Here is a 23,464-nt window from a genome sequence, read left to right on the forward strand (position 1 = left end):
GCTGCGAGGAAGGCTCCACACTCGGTGAGCCCGCATAGCGTTTGTCACAGCTCTGAGTCACATATTTATTAGTGTGGGGTTATTTGCTGTTGCTGTTGCTTTTTTATGTCTCTCTCTCCCTCACTATAGGCTCCATCTGAGCAGGAACAATATCTATTTGTTCTCCTGGTGTTGGCAGAAAGCAGAACAATGCTGGACTCCTAGGAGGTGCTCCATAAATATTTGTGGAATGGTCCAACCTAAATGCCTCTCTTTGTGGCATGATGAAGTAGGGGGTGTGTAGACTCTAAAACAAACACCATTAGCAGCAGCTCCAGCTCCTCACACCAGGAGGGCCGCGGGACCCAGGGCGCTGCTGGGAAACACCACACCACACCACCCCTCCAGGGACACCCCGTCATCTGAGTCCGGGTTTTCTGATTTTCCACAGCCCGCCACGGATTCCTGATTTAGGATGTTGCCTAATGGCTCTTGATGTTTGCAAAGCTCTTCCTCCAACATGATCTGACTGAGACCAATGAGGGAGGTGTGCGGCTCCACCACACCCATCTCGCAGACAGGGACGGACCAGTTCTCACAGCTCAGGCTGCAGGGCCTGCCTCCCCGCTGCTGGTGGAGGCCCCTTCCCACAAGAGAAAATAGTGTGGCATGTTAAGTATGACTCTGGGACAAAGAAACACGGAGTCCCATGGGGAACTGATCCTGAACTACTTCTACAGTCATGCGATTGATTGACTGATTGGTTGATTAGTGGTGGGGACTTAACCTAGGGACACTTTACCACTGAGTCATATCCTCAGTCCTCCCTTTATTTTGGCGGGGGGGGGGGGGCAGGTTCTCACTAAGTTGCTTAGGGCCTCATTACTTTGCTGAAGCTGGCCTTGAACTTGCCATCCTCCTGCCCCAGCCTCCCAAGTTGCTGGGATCCTAGGCATGCACCCCATGGCCAGCTCACCTGGTCGTTTTCAGGTGTGTCATCAGGTCTACACAACTCTTGGAACAAAAGAGGAACCTCAGCTGGAGTGCCTGCTGTCCCCACATCATCCAGGCAAGTTGTTACCACTGAAAATCAGGGCTGCTCTCTCCACCGCGTCTGTAATGACTAGAGGAATGTCCCTTCTCCCTGTGGAGTGAGTGAGAGCATCCTCAACAGAAGGCTCTCTACTCCTGAGGGAAGTTCCTTCTGTGCACCCACACACTCGACTGTCTCCTCCACTTCTCCAGGCAGAAGATTCAAAGAAAAACAAGAATGGGTTAGTTTGCCGGATGCGTGTATCTGTCAAGCACCTTGTAAGCACACAAAGGGTTTGAGCTGCATGCAAGAACTAATCAGAGTTGGCCACAGAGGCGGCCCCACTGAGTGGCCTCAACCTGGGGCAGGGAGGTGGACGGATCCCCTGCCACGGGGACACCAAGGTTCCCTGTCCACCAGGCTCAGCACGAGAAGGGCCTCCTGGGCTCACTGCAGTCCCCCGACCCCTCTTGGGTCCAGTCCCTCACCCTCAGCTCCATCTGTCACTGAGTTCCTCCTGGATGGCCAGCCAGGCCCCAGGTGGGTCCCCAGCTCTGCACTCCTCATCAAGTCTTTCCAAACGCAGTGATTCCCAATGAAGCTGCGGCTAAGACAACCGGACACCATGGTGAACTCACCCGGCCGCACAGAACACTGTAAATTGAAGGAAAAAGCACCTGTTGCACACTCTCCAATCTGCTGGCTCCTGCAGTCCCCACCTGAGCAGGTAACCCGCCTTTCAATGACGTCATATGTCTGCAAGGCTGGGCTTTCCTAATTTGGGACTCATAGATACTTTTTTACATACCTAAAACCAAGGAACACAGGAACTCAAACAGATGTCCATATACCCATGTGCACAGAAGCATGGTCCACAACAGCCCCGCACTGGGAACAGCCAGGTGGATATGCACATGCATGGAATATTATGCAGCCCTGGAAAGGATGCGGCACCGACACACGCCAGGCAAGGCTGACACTGGAAGCATCATCCTCAGAGAAAACTTCAAGCACAGGACAAATACATCATCGCACTTCCACGCAGTACCTAGAGCAGACACAGCCTTAGAGACAGAAAGCAGAACAGGGGTTGCCAGGGGCCGGGTACCAGGGACTGTCAAGTGTCATTTACAGAGGTCAGAGTTCTCCTGGGGATGAGAGCAACTGCTGGAGATGGACATGGTGATGTCTGCGCGACCTGAGAACTGACCACAGAACCGACCACACCCCACTGAATGGTCCCCTTCCTCCTGTTCACCTGAGACACTCTCCTGTACCTCCCAGCACCCTCCCCGCCTACCCTCCCCATCGCTGGGTGGGAGCTCTCCTCCGTGCTCCCACAGCAACGGGTTCTCCCTGCGGAGTGTACTTGAATGTCCCGTGAACTCACTGAACTGCGCGCCCAGTACTCACGCAGCAGATGCTCAATGAACATCCATCAAATCAAAAACGAGAGGCTGAGCAAACTGAACATCATCACTGCTGTATGATGAAGAGTTCTCTCCGTGATGCTTACCATCTAGGTAGATCCCGTCATAAAGCTCTAGTTGTAGACAGAAACGGAACTTCCCTCCTGTGGAAGCCCCCGAGAAGACCTCTGTAAGAAGGAACAGGCACCACGGGTAGGCCTCCTGAGTCAACAGTTAGAGACACACAGAATTAAGGCAGCTCTTCCTCTTCCCAGAAAAGCCAGGCCCTAATCATGGAGTAACAGAGTTAGCAGGGGAAACCTGCACCTGCCTGACCCTGGAGTCACTCTCCTGGGGCCTCAGTCCCCTCACCTGTCTCTTGACGCTCTTCTGACCCCTCCCCGGGTTCCGGCAGATCCATCACGGATCATCTGTTCATGACACAGGAACTAATTTCTGAGGGCTGACCATGCCCCAGCCTCCCCCCAGACCTGGTGACAGGCCACATGGCAAATTCAATCATGAACTTGACAGAAAAAGATAAGATTCGTGCTGAAATGCCCACCCTGCGAAACAGACCACGGTAAGTAGCGAGAGAGAAAAACAGGCGAGACGATGGAGGGCTGCTCACCAAGCCAGAGTCCTCCAGATAGGGAGCCCACACAGAAGCGCAGAACGGGACCCGGCGATCCTGAAAGTAGGTGCTATGGGGAAGGCTGTGTTTGGGTCTCTACCTGGAGAGGGAAAGTTTTCCGCTGGTAGAGTGACCTCTGTGCCCTCAGCAGCTCCATCAGGAACCAGCTCTTGCCATCTTACCTTCTGCCAGGCTCACGTGGCTCTCACAGGTGCAGAGTGCAGGCCTCACTCCCAGACACAGCCAAGCTCAGAGGAAGACCAGAGGGTCATCAGTTCAGTCCATGATGGCTCCCTGTGGCTCTCTCTCAGAGGAAAATAAATCTCCCCGAAGACTGGCAGCCAACTCCCGGGAAGCCACAGCACTGGACGGCAGGCCCACTCTGGAGCCAACTGGCTTTCGGGAGGGCACAAGGCCAGGTCCGTGTGGGCCTTGCTTCTGGGCCACTAGCCACTTCTGCTCTGCGGGTGATCAGGTGCACGGCTTCCACCTTCTCCCCACAGAGAAGCAGGCTGCACACTACAGAATCTGCCAGGCAGCGAGGTCTACGGATGAGCAAGACAGAGGCAAGTTCAAGCCCCACCTGGCCTCTCTACTTAGTGGTTCTGAAGCTGGCTGCACTGTGAATTAGATCCACTTCCCAGGGACCTGGGGTCCCAGCACCTGTGATTTCATTGTTTCAGTTTCCAGAGGATTCCAAGGCCCTCTGAGGTCCTCAAACCTGAGCAGCCTCATAGCCACCCAAGGGCTGCCCCCACAACCAAGTTTCTCAATTCACGAGGTCCGGGGCCCAGAATTTGCTTCCAGTGCTGCTGCTGCCCTAGTTGAGAACCATGACTGTGCTGGGCCTGATCTGAATCAAATCACCCGCCCAGAGCCCCCACCTCCTTGCTCTCCGTGCAATGAAGACAACATGGCCGCCCTTCAATGGCTGCTACTTCGAGGGTAAAGACAAGGTCCACGAGGCACCTGGCGCAGAGCCCACAAAACTCATGGGCGCCTGGCACCCTCACAACATGGAAGGACTGCACTGAGTCATGGCACGATGAGAGCGTCCACACCGTCCAGGTGTGACCCTGTGCAGGCCACGTCTCCCCCAACCTAGGATTTCTGCCTCCACATTTTCTGCACCAAGTCCAAGTCTCCGGAGGTTTGCTTTTTTGTTGTTGTTTCTTTGCTTTTTTGATAGAATGATGCTTATCAGAGGAAAAACATCTGTTCCACTTTCTTTAATCTCTAATTTATCTAATCTCCCTTTGTAAAATAGGTATATTGCTAATGACTGAATTTCTGCCAAGGGAACAAAAATGCTTGTTTCAATTACTTATTCTTCTCATTGACTTCACCCTCTGAGGTACCATCTCACACAACATAAATATAATGAATGGGCTACTTTTTTCTGGCATCTTCATCACTGGCCACTAAGAGAGAGACTTCCAGAAAAGAGAGATGGCATTTTCTGTGTCTCTACCCGAAGCACCAGATGGAATATTTGTCGGAGTAAATTAAATCTTTAGCCTGGCAGCCCAAGGCACAACCCTGCGGTTGGTGACCATGACAGAAAGCGGCCACCAGAGGGCGCGGCAGAGCAGCATTGCCCGCCCCCTCCAGGGCCAGAGCCTCCGGGAGCCCAGGCTGCTGGCCGGCCTGGGGCGCTCAGGGGGAGCCAGGGGGTTTCTCGCAACCTGTAGGCTCAGAGGTGATGGATTCTCTTTTACATTTTTCTTGTTATTCATTGTTTAAATTTAAGTTAGTAAACAAATATGATTTTCTCTCGTGTTTATAAAAGTAAGCAAAGGTGACAGCATTTAAAAGGATGGAACTGAATCAAAAGGTTAAATGGAATTTGAGAATTGAAGAGCTAAGGGGGCATTGAGGCCGACTGCAATCACCCCACATCCACAGACAAAGAGAGGAGGATGGCAGGGCTCACGCTGACCACTGAAGAGCCGGAGCCAGGCCTGAGCCAGGCCAGTGCCTGACTCCCATCCGGGGTCCCCTCAGGGCACACTGTCCAGGCCGGACGCCTCCCACGGCCCGGACATAACAGCCCAGGTCCCTGTCCGTGTCCTCCAGTCCACTGCATTGAGGGGCTCTGCGGGCGTGTTGAGTAATCTCTGCAGCCAGGTGCTCCTTCCTGAGCTGCGAAAAGAAAGAAAAGACAATTATTCTATAACCTGTTTGTTCCGTGATTACATCTAAATTTTTTTATTTCTTATTGTAGTGAAGTACACATAAAATCTACCACTCTAGCCGCTTTGGGGGATGATTCCATGGCGTCAAATCCATGCCCGTTACTGCTACCACCACCTCCATCTCTCTCCCAAACTGTTATCATCCTAAACCAAACTCCACCAGCAAACTCCGGCTGCTCGTTGCCACCTCGCCAGCTCCTGGCAGCCTCTGTGCTCCTCTTGGTCTGGTGTGCCTGCCGCAGGAACCTCGGCTAGGAGGAGTCCCACAGCACTGCCCTTCTGTGCCTGGCGTGCGTCCACCCTGCCTCCTCGAGGTGCTGCCGTGGATGCCTATCGTGAGGTGTGGGCACTCCATTCCTTTGTGGCTGAGTAACATTCTGGCACTCTCCTTCTTATACTGGATACTCTCCTGGGGTAGACCCTTCTGGAAAGCCGCAAGCAAGGTGGAGAGTGGCTCCGGTCACCTTTCAGTGGGGGAATAAGAGCCCCAGGTTCACCTACCCGCATCTGTACCGAGCTGCGGCGGACCTCAGACTCACATCCAGGTCCTCTGCTCAGTCCTGCGCCCCTGCCAGGCCTCCTCCTGGGATTTTTCCACAGGCAGGTGGCTGGCTTCCGTCATCACTCTTCTGCACACGGACATGGGGAGGTGCTCCCTTCTCAGGAAGAGCCTCCCACCCACATCGAAAACCCAAGGGCGACCCCATGCTTCAAACTCAACTAGGAAGAAGCAACTGGCTGCAGAGATAAGTCCGTGGCGCCCGCAGAGCCCCTCAATGCAGGGGGTTAACAAAAGTTCAACAGTAAATAAGATTCCAGCCCACCCAGCTGGAGCCTCCAGGACAAGCCACTCAATACTCTGAGGCCCTTTAGAAACCCCACTGTGGCCAGGCCTGACTGAGCCACAGGGAAGGACAGAGCCCTCAAGGGCACAGTGGCTGGAGGTCCTTATCCAGGTGAAGTTTCCTGGTACAATAATTGGCAGAATGAAGTCCCCCGCCCATAATGAGCCACATCCTGAGGCAATTCAGGATTGATTTTACACGTGAACCACTTCTCTTCTCTACCCCGTTTACAAACAAACCCGTGGTAGGTTTTACCGTGTTTCCATGAGGTGACATCGTTAGTTATCGGTGTGCTTTGTGCACATTACACCCCTCCATTCCTATTCATGCTCCATGAGGAAATGAAGGTCTGAATATCACATAAGTAGCTCAGCGATCCACAGCTGATCAACCCAGCCGGGACTCCAGCCCATGATCTCAGCCAGCTCAGGTTCAACTCTTCCCCGCACCAGCCCCAGCAGGCGGAAGCTGCCCTTGGAGGGGACCACTCCCCCTCCCAGCCAAGGCAGAGGTCACTGGTTCTAATGAGCAGCCCCTGCGCCCCTTCTTTGCACCATCAAGGTAGGGGCTTTGAGGAGCAGCAAGATGCAGAGGACCCAGTACACACTTGTGTGATATTGGTGACTTGTCCTTACACAGAACTTCTGGGGAGTTTTGAAGAGGGCAAGAAATGGAGGCGTAATCGCAGGATGGAAGGAAGGAAAAGCGTAAAGTGTGTCCACACCAGACCCCTTCAGCGGATGTGTGCTCCTGTCCCTGCAACTTCAGTCACAAACGGAAGGAGGCTGTCACCAAGAGTCCAGCCCAAAGGTGCATTGGGATCTCGCGGCATGCTTTCTGGAAACTCCTGAGTCTGGGGACACCGAGGGGAACAGGAGAGCCTGGCTCCACCCGCTCTGCATTCCAAATATGACAGCTCTTGAACTCAGAGGAGGGCTGGTTTAGGATGAAAATCCCCCTCCGAGGTCCAAGAGCCCTGGGTGGTTTCAGCTGCTCACCCTCTGGGACCGGATTTGTCAATTTTCTGAGAGGAAGATGCTGGCACCTTGTGCTGGGCAGGCGGGAAAGGGACTCCCTCAGCTCCCACCCGCCACGAGGGGAAGGAGGCACAGGCCCTGGTGAAGGGGGACACTCTACCAGTAGGTGGGAAGGACAGGAGGAATGCTCTTCTTCTTCTGAATAACCTGAGACAAAAAATGGGGAAGAGTTGCCACCTATGAACAACACTTTAATATCTACAGACTCTGAAATCAAGGAAATAAAGACACAAAGGTTATTTCCATTAGGAAAGCTACTCTCCAGACAACTTTCAGGTCACATTCCAAAAGAAACGGGGAGGGGGGACTCTGAGGAATCTGTACCCTACTCTAGTCGATATGACACACCACACGGAAGGTTTCAGGGCATCTCAGAATGAACGTACTCAAACCAAGCCCATATTAATATCAAGGTTATTTAATTTTACTTCAAAATTTTTCTCCAATCTCATTTTTCCATCTCCAGCCCTGTCTCTTTGACCCTGGTGCTCATCATCTCACCCTGGAATAGGACATGAAGCCCGGCCTCACCTCACCTTCTCCTCGGGGGCCCACTTTATCCAGTTGCTTTATTTTTCAAAACAGATCTCTTGTGTTGCCACTAGCCCCAGGCACACTCTTCCAGGACCCTAACCCTGAACGATGTCTGCCCCTAACTGCCCACCTCCAGCCCCCACCTTCCCACCCTTCCCTGAGACTCAGCCTGGTGACACTTTGCCCAGTAGAATGTGATCAGAGGGGTCTATGCCTGGGGCATCTCAGGGTTCTGTGGTGGCTCATTTGCCTCTGCTGTGAGAAAAACATGACCCAGATTGCAGATGCTGCTTCAGCCAGGTCTTAGGGTGAAGACGGCCCATGGAGCACACCTGTGACTGGCCCAGAGTCAAGATGTAACATGAGTCAGAAAAAAAACATTTGTAACTGGGAACCACTGAGATTTTTTTTTTTTTGGATGCTTGTTACACAGCATTACCCAGTGAATGCAAACTAATACATGGGGCTTCCCATTACTCTTAAAACCTAAAACCCACAGTATGGTTCCAAATCCCTACTTTCATTTCCTGACAGTATCTTTGCATCCTCACAACAGGCCCATGTTCCTTTCCTTATCTCCCCACCTCCACCTCTGTTGTGTTGTTAACAACCACTTTGGACCTCACCTTGAAAGTTATTTCTTTAAGGAAAGGTTCCCTGACCCTTAGTCAACCAACCTCATGCCTCCCCTTCAGCATGATATAAAATTTGTAATTTTATAATTATTTTCTTGGTTGTTCAATTGCTATTTCTACCTCACATAAAGGCTTAAACACAAATACAATTTCTTTTGCTTAGTTAACATCCATCCCTCCTCTGGCCACTACACAAACACACTCAAAAGAACATACTTCCCTGGTTTTCCTAATCATTGAATTCAAGAGCTAGCAAATTGCTGGTTCATAGTAGGTCTGCAATACATTTTTGTGAACAAATAAATGACTCAGATAGGACCAAACACCATAGCCTAAAAGTATGATATAAATGTAAATACAGCAATTATTAAAAACATTTTCTGAGTGGAATAACCTGATGAAATGTTTGCATTTCAGACAGTGGCTAGATCATAGTAATCTCAGCGTCACTCTTCTCCACATCCACCCAGCCTGCCTCTGGACAGCAGAGCAATGGTGCCTTCTGTAACTCCAGGCCTCGCAGCACACCTGGAGGGCTCGTTAGGCACTTAGATTGCTGGTCCACACAGAGTTCCTGACTCTGCAGACAAGGTGGGCTTCTAACCGATTCCACGGGGTCTCCTGCTCCTAGTCTGCGGACCACCTGTGAGCGCCACGGGCCTTAGATTGGCAAATCACTTTCACCTGGCAGTGGTCAGAAGAGCAAAGAAGAAACTTCTGTGCCCCGAGAGCTCCACATTGGTTACCACACCAAGGTCCAGGTTTGGGGGTCCTCAGTCCACGTCCACCAGGCTCCACAGCCACCACACTAGCCACCTTCTTCCCAGACACATCTTCACACACGAGGCACAGACACCCCAGAAAGCACAACCTGTGTTTCCCTTTTTTCTTTTTTTATTCTATTTATTTATTTTTATGTGGTGCTGAGGATCCAATCCAGGCCTCACGTGTGCCAGGCAAGCACTGTTCCCCTGAGCCACAATCCTGGCCCTCCCTTTATTCTTAAGGGTCCAGTTTGCTCAGCAGAATTGGGAGCAGAGAGGAAATGGAAACCTTACTTCAAAAATGAGGTTTGAGGTTGGGGTGTGGCTCAGTGGTAGCTCACTTGCCTAGAGTGCACGAGGCACTGGGTTCGATTCACAGCACCACATACAAATAAATAAAATAAAGGTCCATCAACAACTAAAATATATTTTAGATTTAAAAAAATGAGGTTTGAGCATGATGCACCCCAAGGGTGGGGAGGGGGTGGCCCCCAAGCACTGAACTCGGAAGAGTGAGGACCTCCTGCAGCCCCCAGCTCCCTTCCAGCACACTGTGGCATGTCCCCGCACCAGATCCAGCTCTGTGCAGCCTCAATAAGGGCACAAAGGAGGCAGGGGCTTCTAACAGGGTATTGAAGAATTACCATCTCAGCTGGAATGTCGGGTCACCAAGATCCCCTTTCTGGGAGTCCTCGGAAGGGAGAGGGATGGTGCCTAAGAGGTTGGGGTTGGCATTGGTAGTGAAGGTGAAAGGAGCAGGTGGTCAGGGGGGCGATGAGAAGATGTGGCTTGGAGGCTGGTCCAGCAAGGTAAGGCTGTTCACGTGCCTGTCTGGGTATGTTAAGTCCTAACCCCAGTGCTTTGGAATGTGACTGTACTGGGAGACAGGGTCTTCAAAGAGAAAATTAGTCAAGCTAAGGTCACCTGGGGGATTCTATTCCAACAACTGTTGAACTTCTAGGACACGCAGAGGCTGACTGCACAAGGCCCCCAGGAGAAACAAGGAGAAGGCGAGACTTGGCGTCCCCAGCCCAGGGGAGAGGCTTCAGGGAAACCAACCTGCCGATTTCTCCATCTCCAACTCTGAGACCTCAGAACAGCAAGAAGTCTCTGTGGAGCCCCTGAATCTATGGAACTTTGTTCTGGCAGCCTGAGCAGACACTACAGCCAGTACTGAAGTCCTGCAGATGAAAAGCAAGTGGTCGATAGGAGGTGGGGCAGGGACCCAGGGCGAGACAAGGGGGACAGCCCTGTCCTGTCCTATAGGCTAACGGACATGGCCTGAGTATAAGCAGAAGGGCACCTCTCAGAGCCACATGGTCTTCCAAATCCTCCTGGAGAGAGGTTGGGTAACTGACGCTGGCATCCAAGCCCCAGAGAGCCCCATCTCCTGGGAGGCCCCCACCCTGCCATTCAGACGACAGTGAGCAGCAAGGAAGGGGAACCCTGGTGTCCTTAGGGTGATTAATACTGCATCAGGCGTCAATCATGGTGTTATCCTAATTATTTGTGGAAACCTCAAACAGAAAACTTGATTTTATTTTTTTAAAAAACTCTTTTCACAAAGTCAGCGTGACAGTGTCAGCTGCAGAACTACAACATAAAGGAATCTAGAGAACTTTAAACGCATAGTCTCAGTTAAACAAGCCAACACTTAAGCAATAGGAGGCGGGAGGAACTAAAAATAAGTCGCCTCCTTTTAGCACAGAAGGAGCCTGAGGATCTTCTGGCAAGGTCGGCCTCAGCTGCCACCAGCCACCCTCCGGGCAGCGCTGGGCTCACTGGGTGTCAGATGTCCTCCCTCCCAGGCCCTGACTTTGGGCCTCTCCCTGGTCTCCTGGGCGTCCAGAGCCCCTGCCTGCCTCCAATCCCACGGCTCCAGACACTCCAATCACAGCCGGACGCTCGCGGAACAAGGAGATGGGGGGTTCTGCCAGGACATGCTAGGGTCCTACCTCTGCTCAAGGATGACATGCAGCCCGGACGTCCCCATGCACACACGCACTCACAACACCCAGGCCACAAGCCCCAGATTAGCAGGCAGCGTGGTGCTCCCGCGCTCCTCCCTCGGCTGCGGCTGCTGGGTAAAGGCGGCGTCTAGGAAAGGCCCAGGGCTGCCCCGCAGCCTGACCCCCGCAAGGCTGCCGACCTGGCGGTGGAGATGCTGCGGCTCTCCAGCGGCGGCCATTCCTCCGCTAGTGTCCTTTTAATTTAATTTTAAATACCTTTTCTTGAACGCCAAGCCCCACTTTCATCTCCTAGGTCTAAAAGCTGGTGTGACACCTGTCACACATGTGTCCACCCAGCCGGCCCTGCCTCACCTCAGCCTCTCTTGCTCTTCAGTGCACCTGGTGACATCTGGCCCCTGGAACAGCATCCAGACTCCCCAGGAAGAGAGGGGACAGGGCAGGGTTTCCCCCTGATCAAAACCCATTTCAGCTCCTGAAATGTACGTTTCTCACTTAATCCCAATTCTTCACACTTGTTTTAGGATCTGATTTAACATGAAATGTGAAAGATTTGCTTTGTGACACTCAGGTTTGCTCCGTACACTGATTCCACGGTGCTAATCCCCTCCGGAGCGCTGCGATTTAAGACTGGAGTTGGCAAGAAGCACCTGCCCCGGGGAGAAAGCCGGGTGCAGAGCAGGAAAGCAGCCAATCCAGCTGCCCCAAGGGAGCTCTGTGCTCAAACCCTCCCTCACAGCCTCCTGCGAACCACGGAGGACTGAAAGCAGGAGGCCAAGGTGACACCTGTTCCCTTTAAGAAGTAAAAGGAGCAGCATCGAGTACCCTTTTCCATCTTTCTCTTCTTTTTCTAAGAGGCAGGGTGGTTATGTTGGGCCCAGGGTGTGGCTCAATGGTACAACACCCCCTTAGTATGCGTGAGGCCCTGGGTTCAATCCCCAGCCCCGCAAAAAATAAAAATAAAAAATTAGATTTCGGAGTCTTATATTTGGCTCAAATCCTGAATCTACCATTTTCTGTAATATATAAACAAGAACAAATTATTTTAACATTTCAGTAGATTTAGTCTTCTCCTCTGGAAATTGGTTGACAGGAGTACCTATCCTATATGGATTTGTATGAACTAATGGAGACACTTATGTAAAGTACCCAGGATAGTGATGGCATATAGGAAGTGATCAATCGAATAATTGCTAAAGATATTTTATTGTTATTTCCATAGAGGTTTCTTAAAAAGATGAAATAAGGTGATGAGTATTGTTGTGGTAAAGAAAGTAGAAATTCAATGGGTGTAGTGGCACAAATCCCAGCAGCTCAGGGAGGCAGAGGCAAGAGGCTTGCAAGTTTGAGGCCAGCCTCAGCAACTTAGTAAAACCCTGTTTCAAAATAAAAAATAAAAAGGGCTGGAGATGTAGCTCAGTAGTAAAGAAACCCTGGGTTCCATTCCAAGAACAAAAAGAAAAAGAAAAGTCAACTGACATGGTACTCATTTTATAGTTAAAACAACAAAGGTAATAGAAGTTTCTGTCACTTGAGTATAACAAGTCAACATGAAAAATGAAACCCAGCTTCATCAACACACCGAATCTTCATGCAGCTGTGCCCTGATACTGATGCTTTGGGGAAGCTCCCAGAGAGAGACCAGAACAGCAGTGAGTCCTCGTTAGCTCTGCTGATGGTTTGCCTGGGGAGGCTGAGGCTCATACTCTCTGTTCCCAGGGAATACTGACTTTGTAACCCTCCGTTTATCTGTATCCAGTTTGGTAGTGCTGCAAACCTAGGCAAGCCTTGCCGGAAATACAGGCTCCCCGCTGCCTACACCACACCCGAGTTACCATGCATGCTGTAGAACACAAGGCATTGTCAAAGATGCTCTCTGCAGCTTTGCAAACTGTGGGATGAAGACAAAACCAGAAGAGGGATGACTTCATTCCAGCTCTTTCTCAACCACCAAAGTGAGAGGCTAAAACCAGAATAGAAGAAGAATTGAGTTAGCGATCCACAGAGGCAGGAATAGTTGGTCACAAGAGTTTTATGAACAAGAGCTAAAATTCCAGACTTAAGTTGTTGGTGATGCTCAGTGGTGATCCAGCCCATTCTGTGGCACCAGGTCTGCATCCATCTTTGAGTTGATGGCACTTTGTTACATGGAGGGACGAGCATGGGTATGCTGGTAAAGGTTTAATAACTTGCTCTACAGAAACAAAAGCCTTGATGTGTAGTGATTCCCGATTGTCATGATGTAAGTAGTTCTATTGGGGCCATTTCCAAACTACCATGTGATGGCTATGAATGCAGAGTTGGGAAAGGCTTCGCATAACTAGGTTGGTGATTGACAAGGACACAGAGACAATCGGGGGAAAGACTAGAACAGGAGTTAAATAAATTAGAATTCAACAAAATTAAAAACTGAAGACAAAGTGGATAGGAAAAGTGGAGTCACTGATTTAAAGATGTGGACATGCCCAAGAGTCACCTAAACACTGCAGAGGTGGAACCCAGAAGAGCCAAACTCTCGGCAGATCACCAGCCAAGCAATACCCAAAAGACTAGCTGAAAAGGGGAATCTAAAACCTTTTTTTTTTTTTTGTATTCATGAATAAAGCAAAATGAAGTCAAAAGATATAAGATTTTCTGAGCTTAAAATTAGAGAGTACAAAATCAAATTCTACTCATATCTTTAATTATGAACATTAGTGATTTGTTCCTAGGTTTTTCAATTGCTCCCACCTCAGTTTCTTCCTCTGTGAAATAAAATTGTCAATTATGAATTTTCCACCCCACAGTGCAGTACAATTGACTTTTAAAATGAGTAACAAACCACAGAAACTTCACCAAGGGCATTTTTCACTTAACCTAAGATGGCTATAGCTCAGAATTTAGAATATAACTCACTTTTCACAGATCAACTTCATAATCTCTAAAACTAGCAACAAACAAAGGCTGAAAAATATATATTTTTTTAAATTCCACTTTAGGGTAACTTGGAAAAAATATAAAAAATCTATTTGGAGGTTTAAAAGAATCAAAAAGCTTGCAAGGACCTGAAAGAGCAAACTTCAAGAGGAAGGACCCACGTCAATTTTTCCCTAAGTAGTTTATTCAAAAGTAACAGCAAGAAGGATGAGAATCTGAGAAAAGAATCCAGGAGGAAACTCAAAGAGCTGGGAAGATAGGCATTCAGGACCCACCAAGGAGTCAATACACACATGAGGCTTCCAGCTAGCACCCCTAAAGAGTTCCTCTTAATATACACTTTCCTAAGAAGGAGTGAATGGAAATACCCAGGCCTTTATAAAAACCAAGGCTGAGTTTGAATCAACTCAACTTCTGATTAAAGTCTATATTAACTGCCTGACAGAGCAAAAGCAAATTCTGTTGGGAGGAAGGAAAAAAAATCATTCAAATCTTAAAAGATTTCTATGTTTATAGACAATGTCTATAACTCAATCAAAAATAAGTAGGCAGAGTCAATCAATAAAATGACAAGAATGTGCCAAAAAACAAACAAAAAAAGAAGCCCACAAGAGTTTGAGATATCAGAATGACACAATATGGATGTAAAATAACTGTGGTTAACATGTTCAGGAAATAAATGAGAATATGGACAATTTCGGTTTAGAATTAGAAATTTTTTTTTAAAGGAACAAATGGAATTTAACAGGAAAATTATCAAAATTAAGTACTCGGTAGATAGGCTTAACAAGAGACTCAAAAACAGAAAAGAGATTTAGTTAAGTGGAACATAGTTAATACGAAAAATATCCAGACTGAAGGACACAGATCCAAAAGTACGGAAAGTACGGAATAGAGGGTAAAAGACACTTAAAGCAAGAAAATGGGGTCTCAGAAAGAGAAGGGTGAGGTCATCAGGTGAGAGGTGAATTGTACAATGTGCCATGTGAACTTGGCCAAGCCAGTACTACTGTTGCCAGTTTCCGTCCCTGGCTCGCAGGGATGGCTGTCACAGGAGACACTCCCAGATTCAGAAGGCGGCCGTAAATAGCTGTTGTGTTCCTTTCACGCTCAGGTCAAGATAGGGAACACGGAGCTGCTGCAGTCACAGCTGCCTTCCTCTTTGACCCACAGCATCCGCCAGCTGCTGTCAGTTTTCCTTTCTCAGTCTCCTCAACTCCTGGGCCAGGTGCATATGCAGCTCCACGAAGGGTGGGGGTGGGGGCTGCTTGTGCAGGACACCTGTCATCCAAGTTGCACCCTGGGAAGCAATGGGAAACAGAGGGGGGTTCCAGCCCATCTGGCACATCCCGTCTTCTCTTTCTACTTGTCTGTCCTGTTGACTGTGGCTGAGGCCATAAACAGGGGACAACCTGAGTCTATCAGACCAGCATGGATGATTTTCTAAGGTCAAAACCCTATTTTAAATAAAAATAAATAATTTTAAAAAAAAATTCCTATTTTAAAAACTGAGTGTGTCTGTGTGTGTGTGTGTGTGTGTGTGTGTGTGTGTGAGCGCGTGCACACGTACACAGCTCTTAGTGATTCTGTTTCTATCATTAGACCTTCTTCTAATTGAAAGAAGCAATATTTGAAGAGATGGTAGCTGATAATCTTCCCAAAATGTATGAAAGACGCCAAAATACAGATAATTTTAAGTATAAAGAAGCATACATCACAGAAAAGCTGCTGAAAACCAAACACAAATAGTACTTTCTAAAAATCAGAGAATGACATTAAATGCTGATGAGGATATGGAGTGACAGGAACTCTCTTCATAGCTGGTGGAAATGGAAATGGTAGTTTGGCAGTTTCTTTCAAAACTAAACATGCTCTTATCATATGATCAAGCTACTGCATTGCTTAATGTTTACCCAAAATAGCTGAAAATGTATACCAACACAAAACATGCATATGGATTTTTTAAATTTTTTAAATTTTTTTTATTCTAATTTGTTATGTGTGACAGCAGAATACACTACAATTCATATTACACACACAACTTTTCATATCTCTGGTTGTACACAAAGTATAGTCACACCATTCGTGTCTTCATACGTGTACTTAGGGTAATGATGTCCATCTCACTCCACCATCTTTCCTATCCCCATGGTCCCTCCCTTCCTCTCCCTACCCTTTGCTCAATCTAGAGTTCCTCTAATCCACCCATGTTCCCGCCACAACTCCATTATGAATCAGCCTCCTTATATCATAGAAAACATTCGGTATTTGGTTTTGGGGAATTGGCTAACTTCACTTAGAATTATATTCTCCAACTCCATCCATTTACCTACAAATGTCCTGGTTTTATTCTCTTTCATTGATGAGTAATATTCCATTGTGTATATATGCCACATTTTTTAAATCCATTCATCTACTGAAGGGCATCTAGGTTAGTTCCACAGTTTAGCTATTGTGAATTGTGCTGCAATAAACATTGATGTGGCTGTGTCACTGTAGTATGCTGTTTTTAGATCCTTTGGGTATAGACCAAGGAGTGGGATAGCTGGTTCAAATGGTGGTTCCATTCCCAGTTTTCCAAGGAATCTCCATACTACTTTCCAGATTGGCTGCACCAATTTGCAGTCCCACCAGTAATATATGAGTGTGCCTTTTCCCCCACATCCTCGCCAACACTTATGTTGTTTGTATTATTAATAGATGTCATTCTGCCTGCAATGAGATGAAATCTTAGTTTTGATTTGCATTTCTCTAACTGCTAGAGATGTTGAACATTTTTTCATTTATTGATTGATTGATTATATATCATCTTCTGAGAAGTGTCTGTTCAATTCCTTGGCCCATTTATTGATTGGGCTATTTGTTTTTTTGGTGTTAAGACTTTTGAGTTCTTTATATATCCTAGAGATTAGTGCTGTATCTGATGTGTGAGTGGTAAAAATTTGCTCCCAAGCTGTAGGCTCTCTATTCACCTCACTGGTTGTTTCTTTTGATGAGAAGAAGCTTTTAAGTTTGAATCCATCCCATTTATTGATTCTTGATTTTAATTCTTGTGTATAGGAGTCTTATTAAGGAAGTCAGGGCCTAATCCAACATGACAAAGATTTGGGCCTACTTTTTCTTCTATTAGGCACAGTGTCTCTGGTTTAATTCCTAGGTCCTTGATACACTTTGAGTTGAGTTTTGTGATGGTGAGAGATAGGGGTTTAATTTCATTTTGTTGCATATGGATTTCCAGTTTTCCCAGCACCATTTGTAGAAGAGGCAATCTTTTCTCTAGTGTATGTTTTGGCGCCTTTGTCTAATATAAGATAACTGAAGTTATGTGGGTTAGACTCTGTGTCCTCTATTCTGTACCATTGGTCTACCTGTCTATTTTAGTGCCAATAGCCTGCTGTTTTCGTTACTATTGCTCTATAGTATAGTTTGAAGTCTGGTATACTGATGCCACCTACTTCACTCTTCTTGCTAAAGATTGCTTTAGCTATTCTGGGTCTCTTATTTTTCCAGATGAATTTCATGATTGCTTTTCTATTTCTATGCCACTGGGATTTTGATTGGAATTGCATTAAAGCTGTATAGTGCTTTTGGTAGTATCATCATTTTGACAATATTAATTCTGCGTATCCAAGAACAAGGTAGATCTTTCCATCTTCTAAGGTCTTCTTTAATTTCTTTCTTTAGTGTTCTGTAGTTTTCATTGCAGACGTTTTTCACCTCTTTCGTTAAGTTGATTCCCAAGTTTCTTTCTTTCTTTCTTTCTTTCTTTCTTTCTTTCTTTCTTTCTTTCTTTCTTTCTTTATTTTTTTTTTTGGAGGCTATTATAAATGGGGTAGTTTTCCTAATTTCTCTTTCAGAGGATTTGTCACTGATATACAGAAATGCCTTTGATTTATGGGTGTTGATTTTATATCCTGCTACTATGAACTATATTGAATAGAAGCGGTGAAAGAGGGCATCCCTGTCTTGTTCCAGTTTTTAGAGGGAATACTTTCAATTTTTCTCCATTTAGAAAGATGTTGGCCTGGGGCTTAACATAGCCTTTATAATATTGAGGAATGTTCCTGTTATACCTAGTTTTCCACGCATTTTGAACAATGAAGGGATGCTGTATGTTATCAAATGCTTTCTCAGCATCTATTGAGATGATCATATAATTTTTATCTTTGAGTCTATTGATGTGATGAATTACATTTATTGATTTCCATATGTTGAGCCAACCTTGCATTTCTTTAGTGTTCTAAAGATATTTTTATGTATTTTTGTATTCAGTTTGCCAGAATTTTATTGAGAATTTTTGCATCTATATTCATTAGAGATATTGGTCTGAAGTTTTCTTTCTTTGATGTGTCTTTGTCTGGTTTTGGAATAAGGGTGATATTGGCCTCATAGAATGAATGTGTTTGGAAGTGTTCCCTCTTTTTCTATTTCATGAAATAGTTTGAGAAGTCCTGGTATTAGTTCTTCTTTAAAGGTCTTATAGAACTCAATTGTGTGTGGCATCCTCTATTTCCTTGCTTGAAATTGATCTGTTTAAATTGTGTATATCAGTTTAGGTATATCATATGCCTCTAGAAATGTGTTGATGTCTTTGATATTTTCTATTTTATTGGAGTACAAATTTTCAAAATAGTTTCTAATTATCTTCTGCATTTCTGTAGTGTCCATTGTAATATTTCCTTTTGCATCATGCATGTTAGTATTTTGAGTTTTCTCTCTCCTTCTCTTCATTAGCATGGCTAATGGCTTATCAATTTTATTTATTTTTCCAAAGAACCAACTTTTTGTTTTGTTAATTTTTTCAATTGTTTCTTTAGTTTCAATTTCATTGATTTCATCTCTAATTTTAATTATTTCCTGTCTCCTACTGCTTTTGAGGTTGATTTGTTCATATCTTTGAGATTTAATATTAGGTCATTTATTTGTTGACTTTTTCTCATTTGAAGGAATGAATTCCAAGCAATGAACTTTCCTCTTAGCACTGCCGTCATATTGTCCCGGAAATTTCAATATGTTGTATCAGTGTTCTCATTTACTTCTAAGAATTTTTTAATATCCTCTTTGATATCTTTTGCAACCCATTGTTCATTCAATAGTGTATTATCTAATTTCCAAGTGTTGGAGTAACTTTTATTTTTTATTTTATCATTGGTTTATAATTTCATTCCATTGTGGTCTGATAGAATGCAGGGTAGTATCTCTACTTTTCTGTATTTACTAAGATTTGCTTTGTGGCATAGCATATGATCTATTTTAAAGAAGTGCTGCTGAGAAGAAAGTATATTCACTTTTCAATGGATAATACACTCTATGTATATCAGTTAAGTCTAAGTTATTAATTATTGAGTTTCATAGTTTATTTGTTTAGCTTTTGTTTGGTAGATCTATCTATTGGTGAAAGAGGAGTGTTAAAGTCACCCAAAATTAATGTGTTGTGATCTATTTGACTCTTGAACTTGAGAAGAGTTTGATTGATGAATGTAGATGCTCCATTGTTTGGGTGTATATATTTATAACTGTTATTTCTTGTTGACGTATGGTTCTGTTAAGTAGTATGAACTTTATCCTTTTTGATTAACTTTGGCTTGAAGTCTACTTTATTTGATATGAGGATGGAAACCCTTCTTGCTTATGTAGGCTATGTAAATGGTATATTTTATCCCAACCTTTCACCTTCAGCCTATGGGTGTCTTTTCCTATGAGATGAATCTCTTGAAGGCAGCATATTTTTTTTTTAAAGAGAGAGTGAGAGAGGAGAGAGAGAGAGAGAGAGAGAGAGAGAGAGAGAGAGAATTTTTAATATTTATTTTTTAGTTCTCGGAAGACACAACATCTTTGTTGGTATGTGGTGCTGAGGATCGAACCCGGGCCGCACGCATGCCAGGCGAGCGCGCTACCGCTTGAGCCACATCCCCAACCCTTGAAGGCAGCATATTGTTGGGTCTTTTTTTAAACCCAATCTACCAGCCTATGTCTTTTGATTGATGAGTTTAAGCCATTAACACTTAGGGTTAATATTGAAATATGATTTGTATTACCAGACATTTTTGTTAATTTTTTGGTATTTAGCTTGACTTGATTTCTCCTTTGGTTGGCTTTTCTTTTATTGTAGTTCTTCCCTTCGCAGATTTTTATTGTTGGTTTTCATTTTCTCCCCATGGAATATTTTACTAAGAATGTTCTGTAGTATAGCCTTTCTTGCTGTAAATTCTTTTAGCTTTTATTTATCATGGAAGATTTTTATTTCATCATCAAGTTTGAAGCTTAACTTTGCTGGATATAAGATTCTTGGTTGGCATCCATTATCTTTTAGAACTTGGTATATGTTGTTCCAGGATTGGCCGTGGCTTTGAGAGTCTGGGTTAAAAATCTGCTGAGATCCGAATTGGTGTTCTCTTACAGGTAATCTGATTTTTCTCTCTTGCGACCTTTAAAGTTCTATCCTTATTCTGTATGCTAGGCATTTTCATTATAATGTGTATTGGTGTAGATCTGTTGTAATTTTGTACATTTGGTGTCCTATAAGCTTCTTGTCTTTGATTTTTCCAATTCATTCTTCATGTCTGGGAAATTTTCTGATATTATTTCATTGAAGAGATTATGCATTACTTTGGTTTGAACCTCTGAAACTTCTTCTACCCCAATAAATATTAAATTTGATCTTTTGATGGTATCCCATTATTCTTGGATATTCTGTTCATAGTTTCTTACCATCTTCACTGTCAGGTCAACTTTATTTTCAAGATTGTATATTTTGTCTTCATTGTCTGAGGATCTGTCTTCCAAATGGTCTAGTCTGTTGGTGATGCTATCTATTGAGTTTTTTAATTGGCTTATTATTTCTTCATTTTAAGGAATTCTGTTTGGGTTTTTTTTTTTTAATATCTCTCTTTCTTGAAGTAATCTCTTACAACCTTTATTTTCTCTCTTATCTCTTTGTTGGTGTGATTGACTTTGGCCTGTAACTGCTCAATTTGGTTGTTCTTTGATTCCCAAATCATTTTAGTTATGCATATTCTGAACTCCTTCTCTGACATTTCACCTATTTCACTATCTATGGATTCTATTGTTGTAGTGTCTTGGTTTGTTTGGGGCACTTTCCTCCTTGTTTTTTCATGATGTTTATGTCTTCCTCTCTTGCAGTGTGGATCTGAGGGATTACAGCTTCTGCCCTATTGTCTTAAATGTGCCTACAGGTTACCAATACCTCACTTTTAAGGGAAAAATTAATATTATAGCACTCAATGTACTCAATGTGCAGCCATATATCAGCTTATATTTTTATATTTACACTTTTGTCATTATAAACAGAAATGATGAGCTCAGTTATCTTCACCATATTAATCAACAGGTTTGTGTAATGGTTTATAGTTTCAGATGGTGAAAGGGGGACTGAGAGGTTGGCTGAGATTTTAATGAGGTAGGATGTGAGAATATGGATGTATTATATTATGAGTGAGAGGATAATCATAGGAAATTAGCTGTTAGTAAGAGAAACAAGAGATAGGTAAGACTCCCTGTTACCTCAGCAACAGGATAACTGTTAGCACCCCTAGTAGAAAAACCTCTGGTGTAGCCAGGCCACAGGGACCTTGTGACATCTTACCATTTCTTATTGTTGTCTCTTGATAGAAGCAGCGATATCCCAGTTTCTTGGCAGTGGTAGTCTCAAGTCTGTATGTTTCCTGATGTTGGGCTGTGGAGCCACGCTTTGGTGAATAAGGAACCCAATGCAGGGTGGCTCACAGTGTGGGTACAGGGTGGCTCTGCCCTGAAACTCTTGGCTGTGGGTGCAGGGTGGCAGCCTTTAAGATTCTACCCTTATTCTGTATGCTAGGCATTTTTATTATAATGTGTCTTGGTGTAGATCTGTTGTAATTTTGTACATTTGGTGTCCTGTAAGCCTCTTGCATTTGATTTTCCAATTCATTCTTCATGTTTGAGAAATTATCTGATATTATCTCATTAAAGAGATTATGCATTCCTTTGGTTTGAAACTCTGTGCCTTCCTCTATCCTAATAACTCTTAGACTTGGTCTTTTGATGCTATCCCATAATGCTTGGATGTTCTGTTCTTGGTTTCTTACTATCTTCACTGTGTGGTCAACTTTATTTTCCAGATTGTATACTTTGTCTTCATTATCTGACATTCTGTCTTCCAAGTGATCTAGTCTGTTGATGATGCTTTCTATTGAGTTTTTTAAATTTGGTTTATTGCTTCCTTTATTTCAAGGATTTCTGATTTTTTTTAGAGTCTCTCTTTCTTGAAGTAATCTTTTGCTACCTGTATTTGCTCTCTTATCTCTTTATTGAAGTGATCAATTTTTGCCTGTGCTTGCTCTTTTAGGTCATTCTTTAATTCACAGATCATTTTAATTATGAACTTTCTGAACTCCTTCTCTGACCTTTCATCAACTTCACTGTCCATTATTGTAGTATCCTGGTTTTTTGGGACACTTTCCTCCCTCATTTTTTCATGTTGTCTATGTGTCTTCCTCTCTTGCAGATCTTGTGGATCTGAGATATTACGGTTTCTACCCTATAATCTTGTAGTATTTGTGAAGATTATCTGTACCTCACCATGATGCTGGGCTTCCAGACCCTGAAGGTGTCCCACAATGGATGCTACTGCAAGTAAAGGTGGTTGCAGCAATAATGGAGGTATCTCGAGATAGCAGTGGAGGTGCCCCAAGATGGATGCAAGGTCTTTCAGAGATGGGGCTGAAATGGTGGGCTTTACACTGGCTTTGAGATGCCTGCTCTGAAAGGTAGCTGTTTCTAGGCCCTATCTGTTGTCGAAAGGTAGAGGCTACTTCGTGGGGAAGACTATGGCGATATCTATAATGTCCCAAGATGGAAATGGGTTAGGCCTGGACTCCTGGGGGCAGGGTGGGGGTGACAAACTCCCATGTACCCTGTACCTGGGTCCAGCGCAGGTGGGCGGAGGCAGATCGGGGACCAGACTAAGCTCCAATGGGTGTCTGCAGGTGGCAGGATGGACCGGGGCCTAACCTGGCCTTCACATATGGATGTTTATAGTCTCTTTATTCATAACTGCCAATACTTCAAAGCAGCCAAGACATCTTGCAGTAGGTAAACAGATGAGTAAACCTGTGTTACATCTAGATAAAGGAATATTATTCAAGCACTAAAAAAAATGAGCTACTATTCACAGAATGGGGGGTGGGGGTAGAGGGGATCCTAAAATTCATTTGGAAGAATAAAAGACTCAAAATAGGCAAAGCAATCCTAAGTAAGAAATGCCACACTGAAGACATCACAATACGTGATCTCAACTTACACTACAGAGCTATAGTAACAAAAACATCATGGTATAAGCATCAAAACAGGCACAAAGCCAAGTGGAACAGAACAGAAGACCCAGAGACGAACCCACATAGATACAGTCTTCTGACACCCAACAAAGGTGCCAAACACATATGTTGGAGAGAAGACAGCCTTTTTAACAAATAGTGCTGGGAAAACTGGATGTCCATATGTGGAAGAATGAAACTA

General features: G+C 45.0%; 1 protein-coding gene across 1 annotated transcript in view; it reads right to left on the reverse strand.

Annotated features, from left to right (window-relative positions):
- The window catches only part of LOC308649644 (uncharacterized protein), a 180,712-nt gene that overhangs the window by 53,934 nt on the left and 103,314 nt on the right, over window positions 1-23,464 (reverse strand). Inside the window, exons 4-5 of the mRNA XM_081295370.1 lie at window positions 3,156-5,197; window positions 1,501-1,666 (exon numbers count right to left, since the gene is read on the reverse strand). Of these exons, the coding sequence (XP_081151496.1) occupies window positions 4,985-5,197 (213 nt within the window). The 3' untranslated portion in view covers window positions 1,501-1,666; window positions 3,156-4,984. The remainder of the gene's footprint in view (window positions 1-1,500; window positions 1,667-3,155; window positions 5,198-23,464) is intronic.

Source organism: Spermophilus citellus (assembly GCF_964194105.1).
Source record: "Spermophilus citellus genome assembly, chromosome: 5".
Taxonomy (NCBI): domain Eukaryota; kingdom Metazoa; phylum Chordata; class Mammalia; order Rodentia; family Sciuridae; genus Spermophilus; species Spermophilus citellus.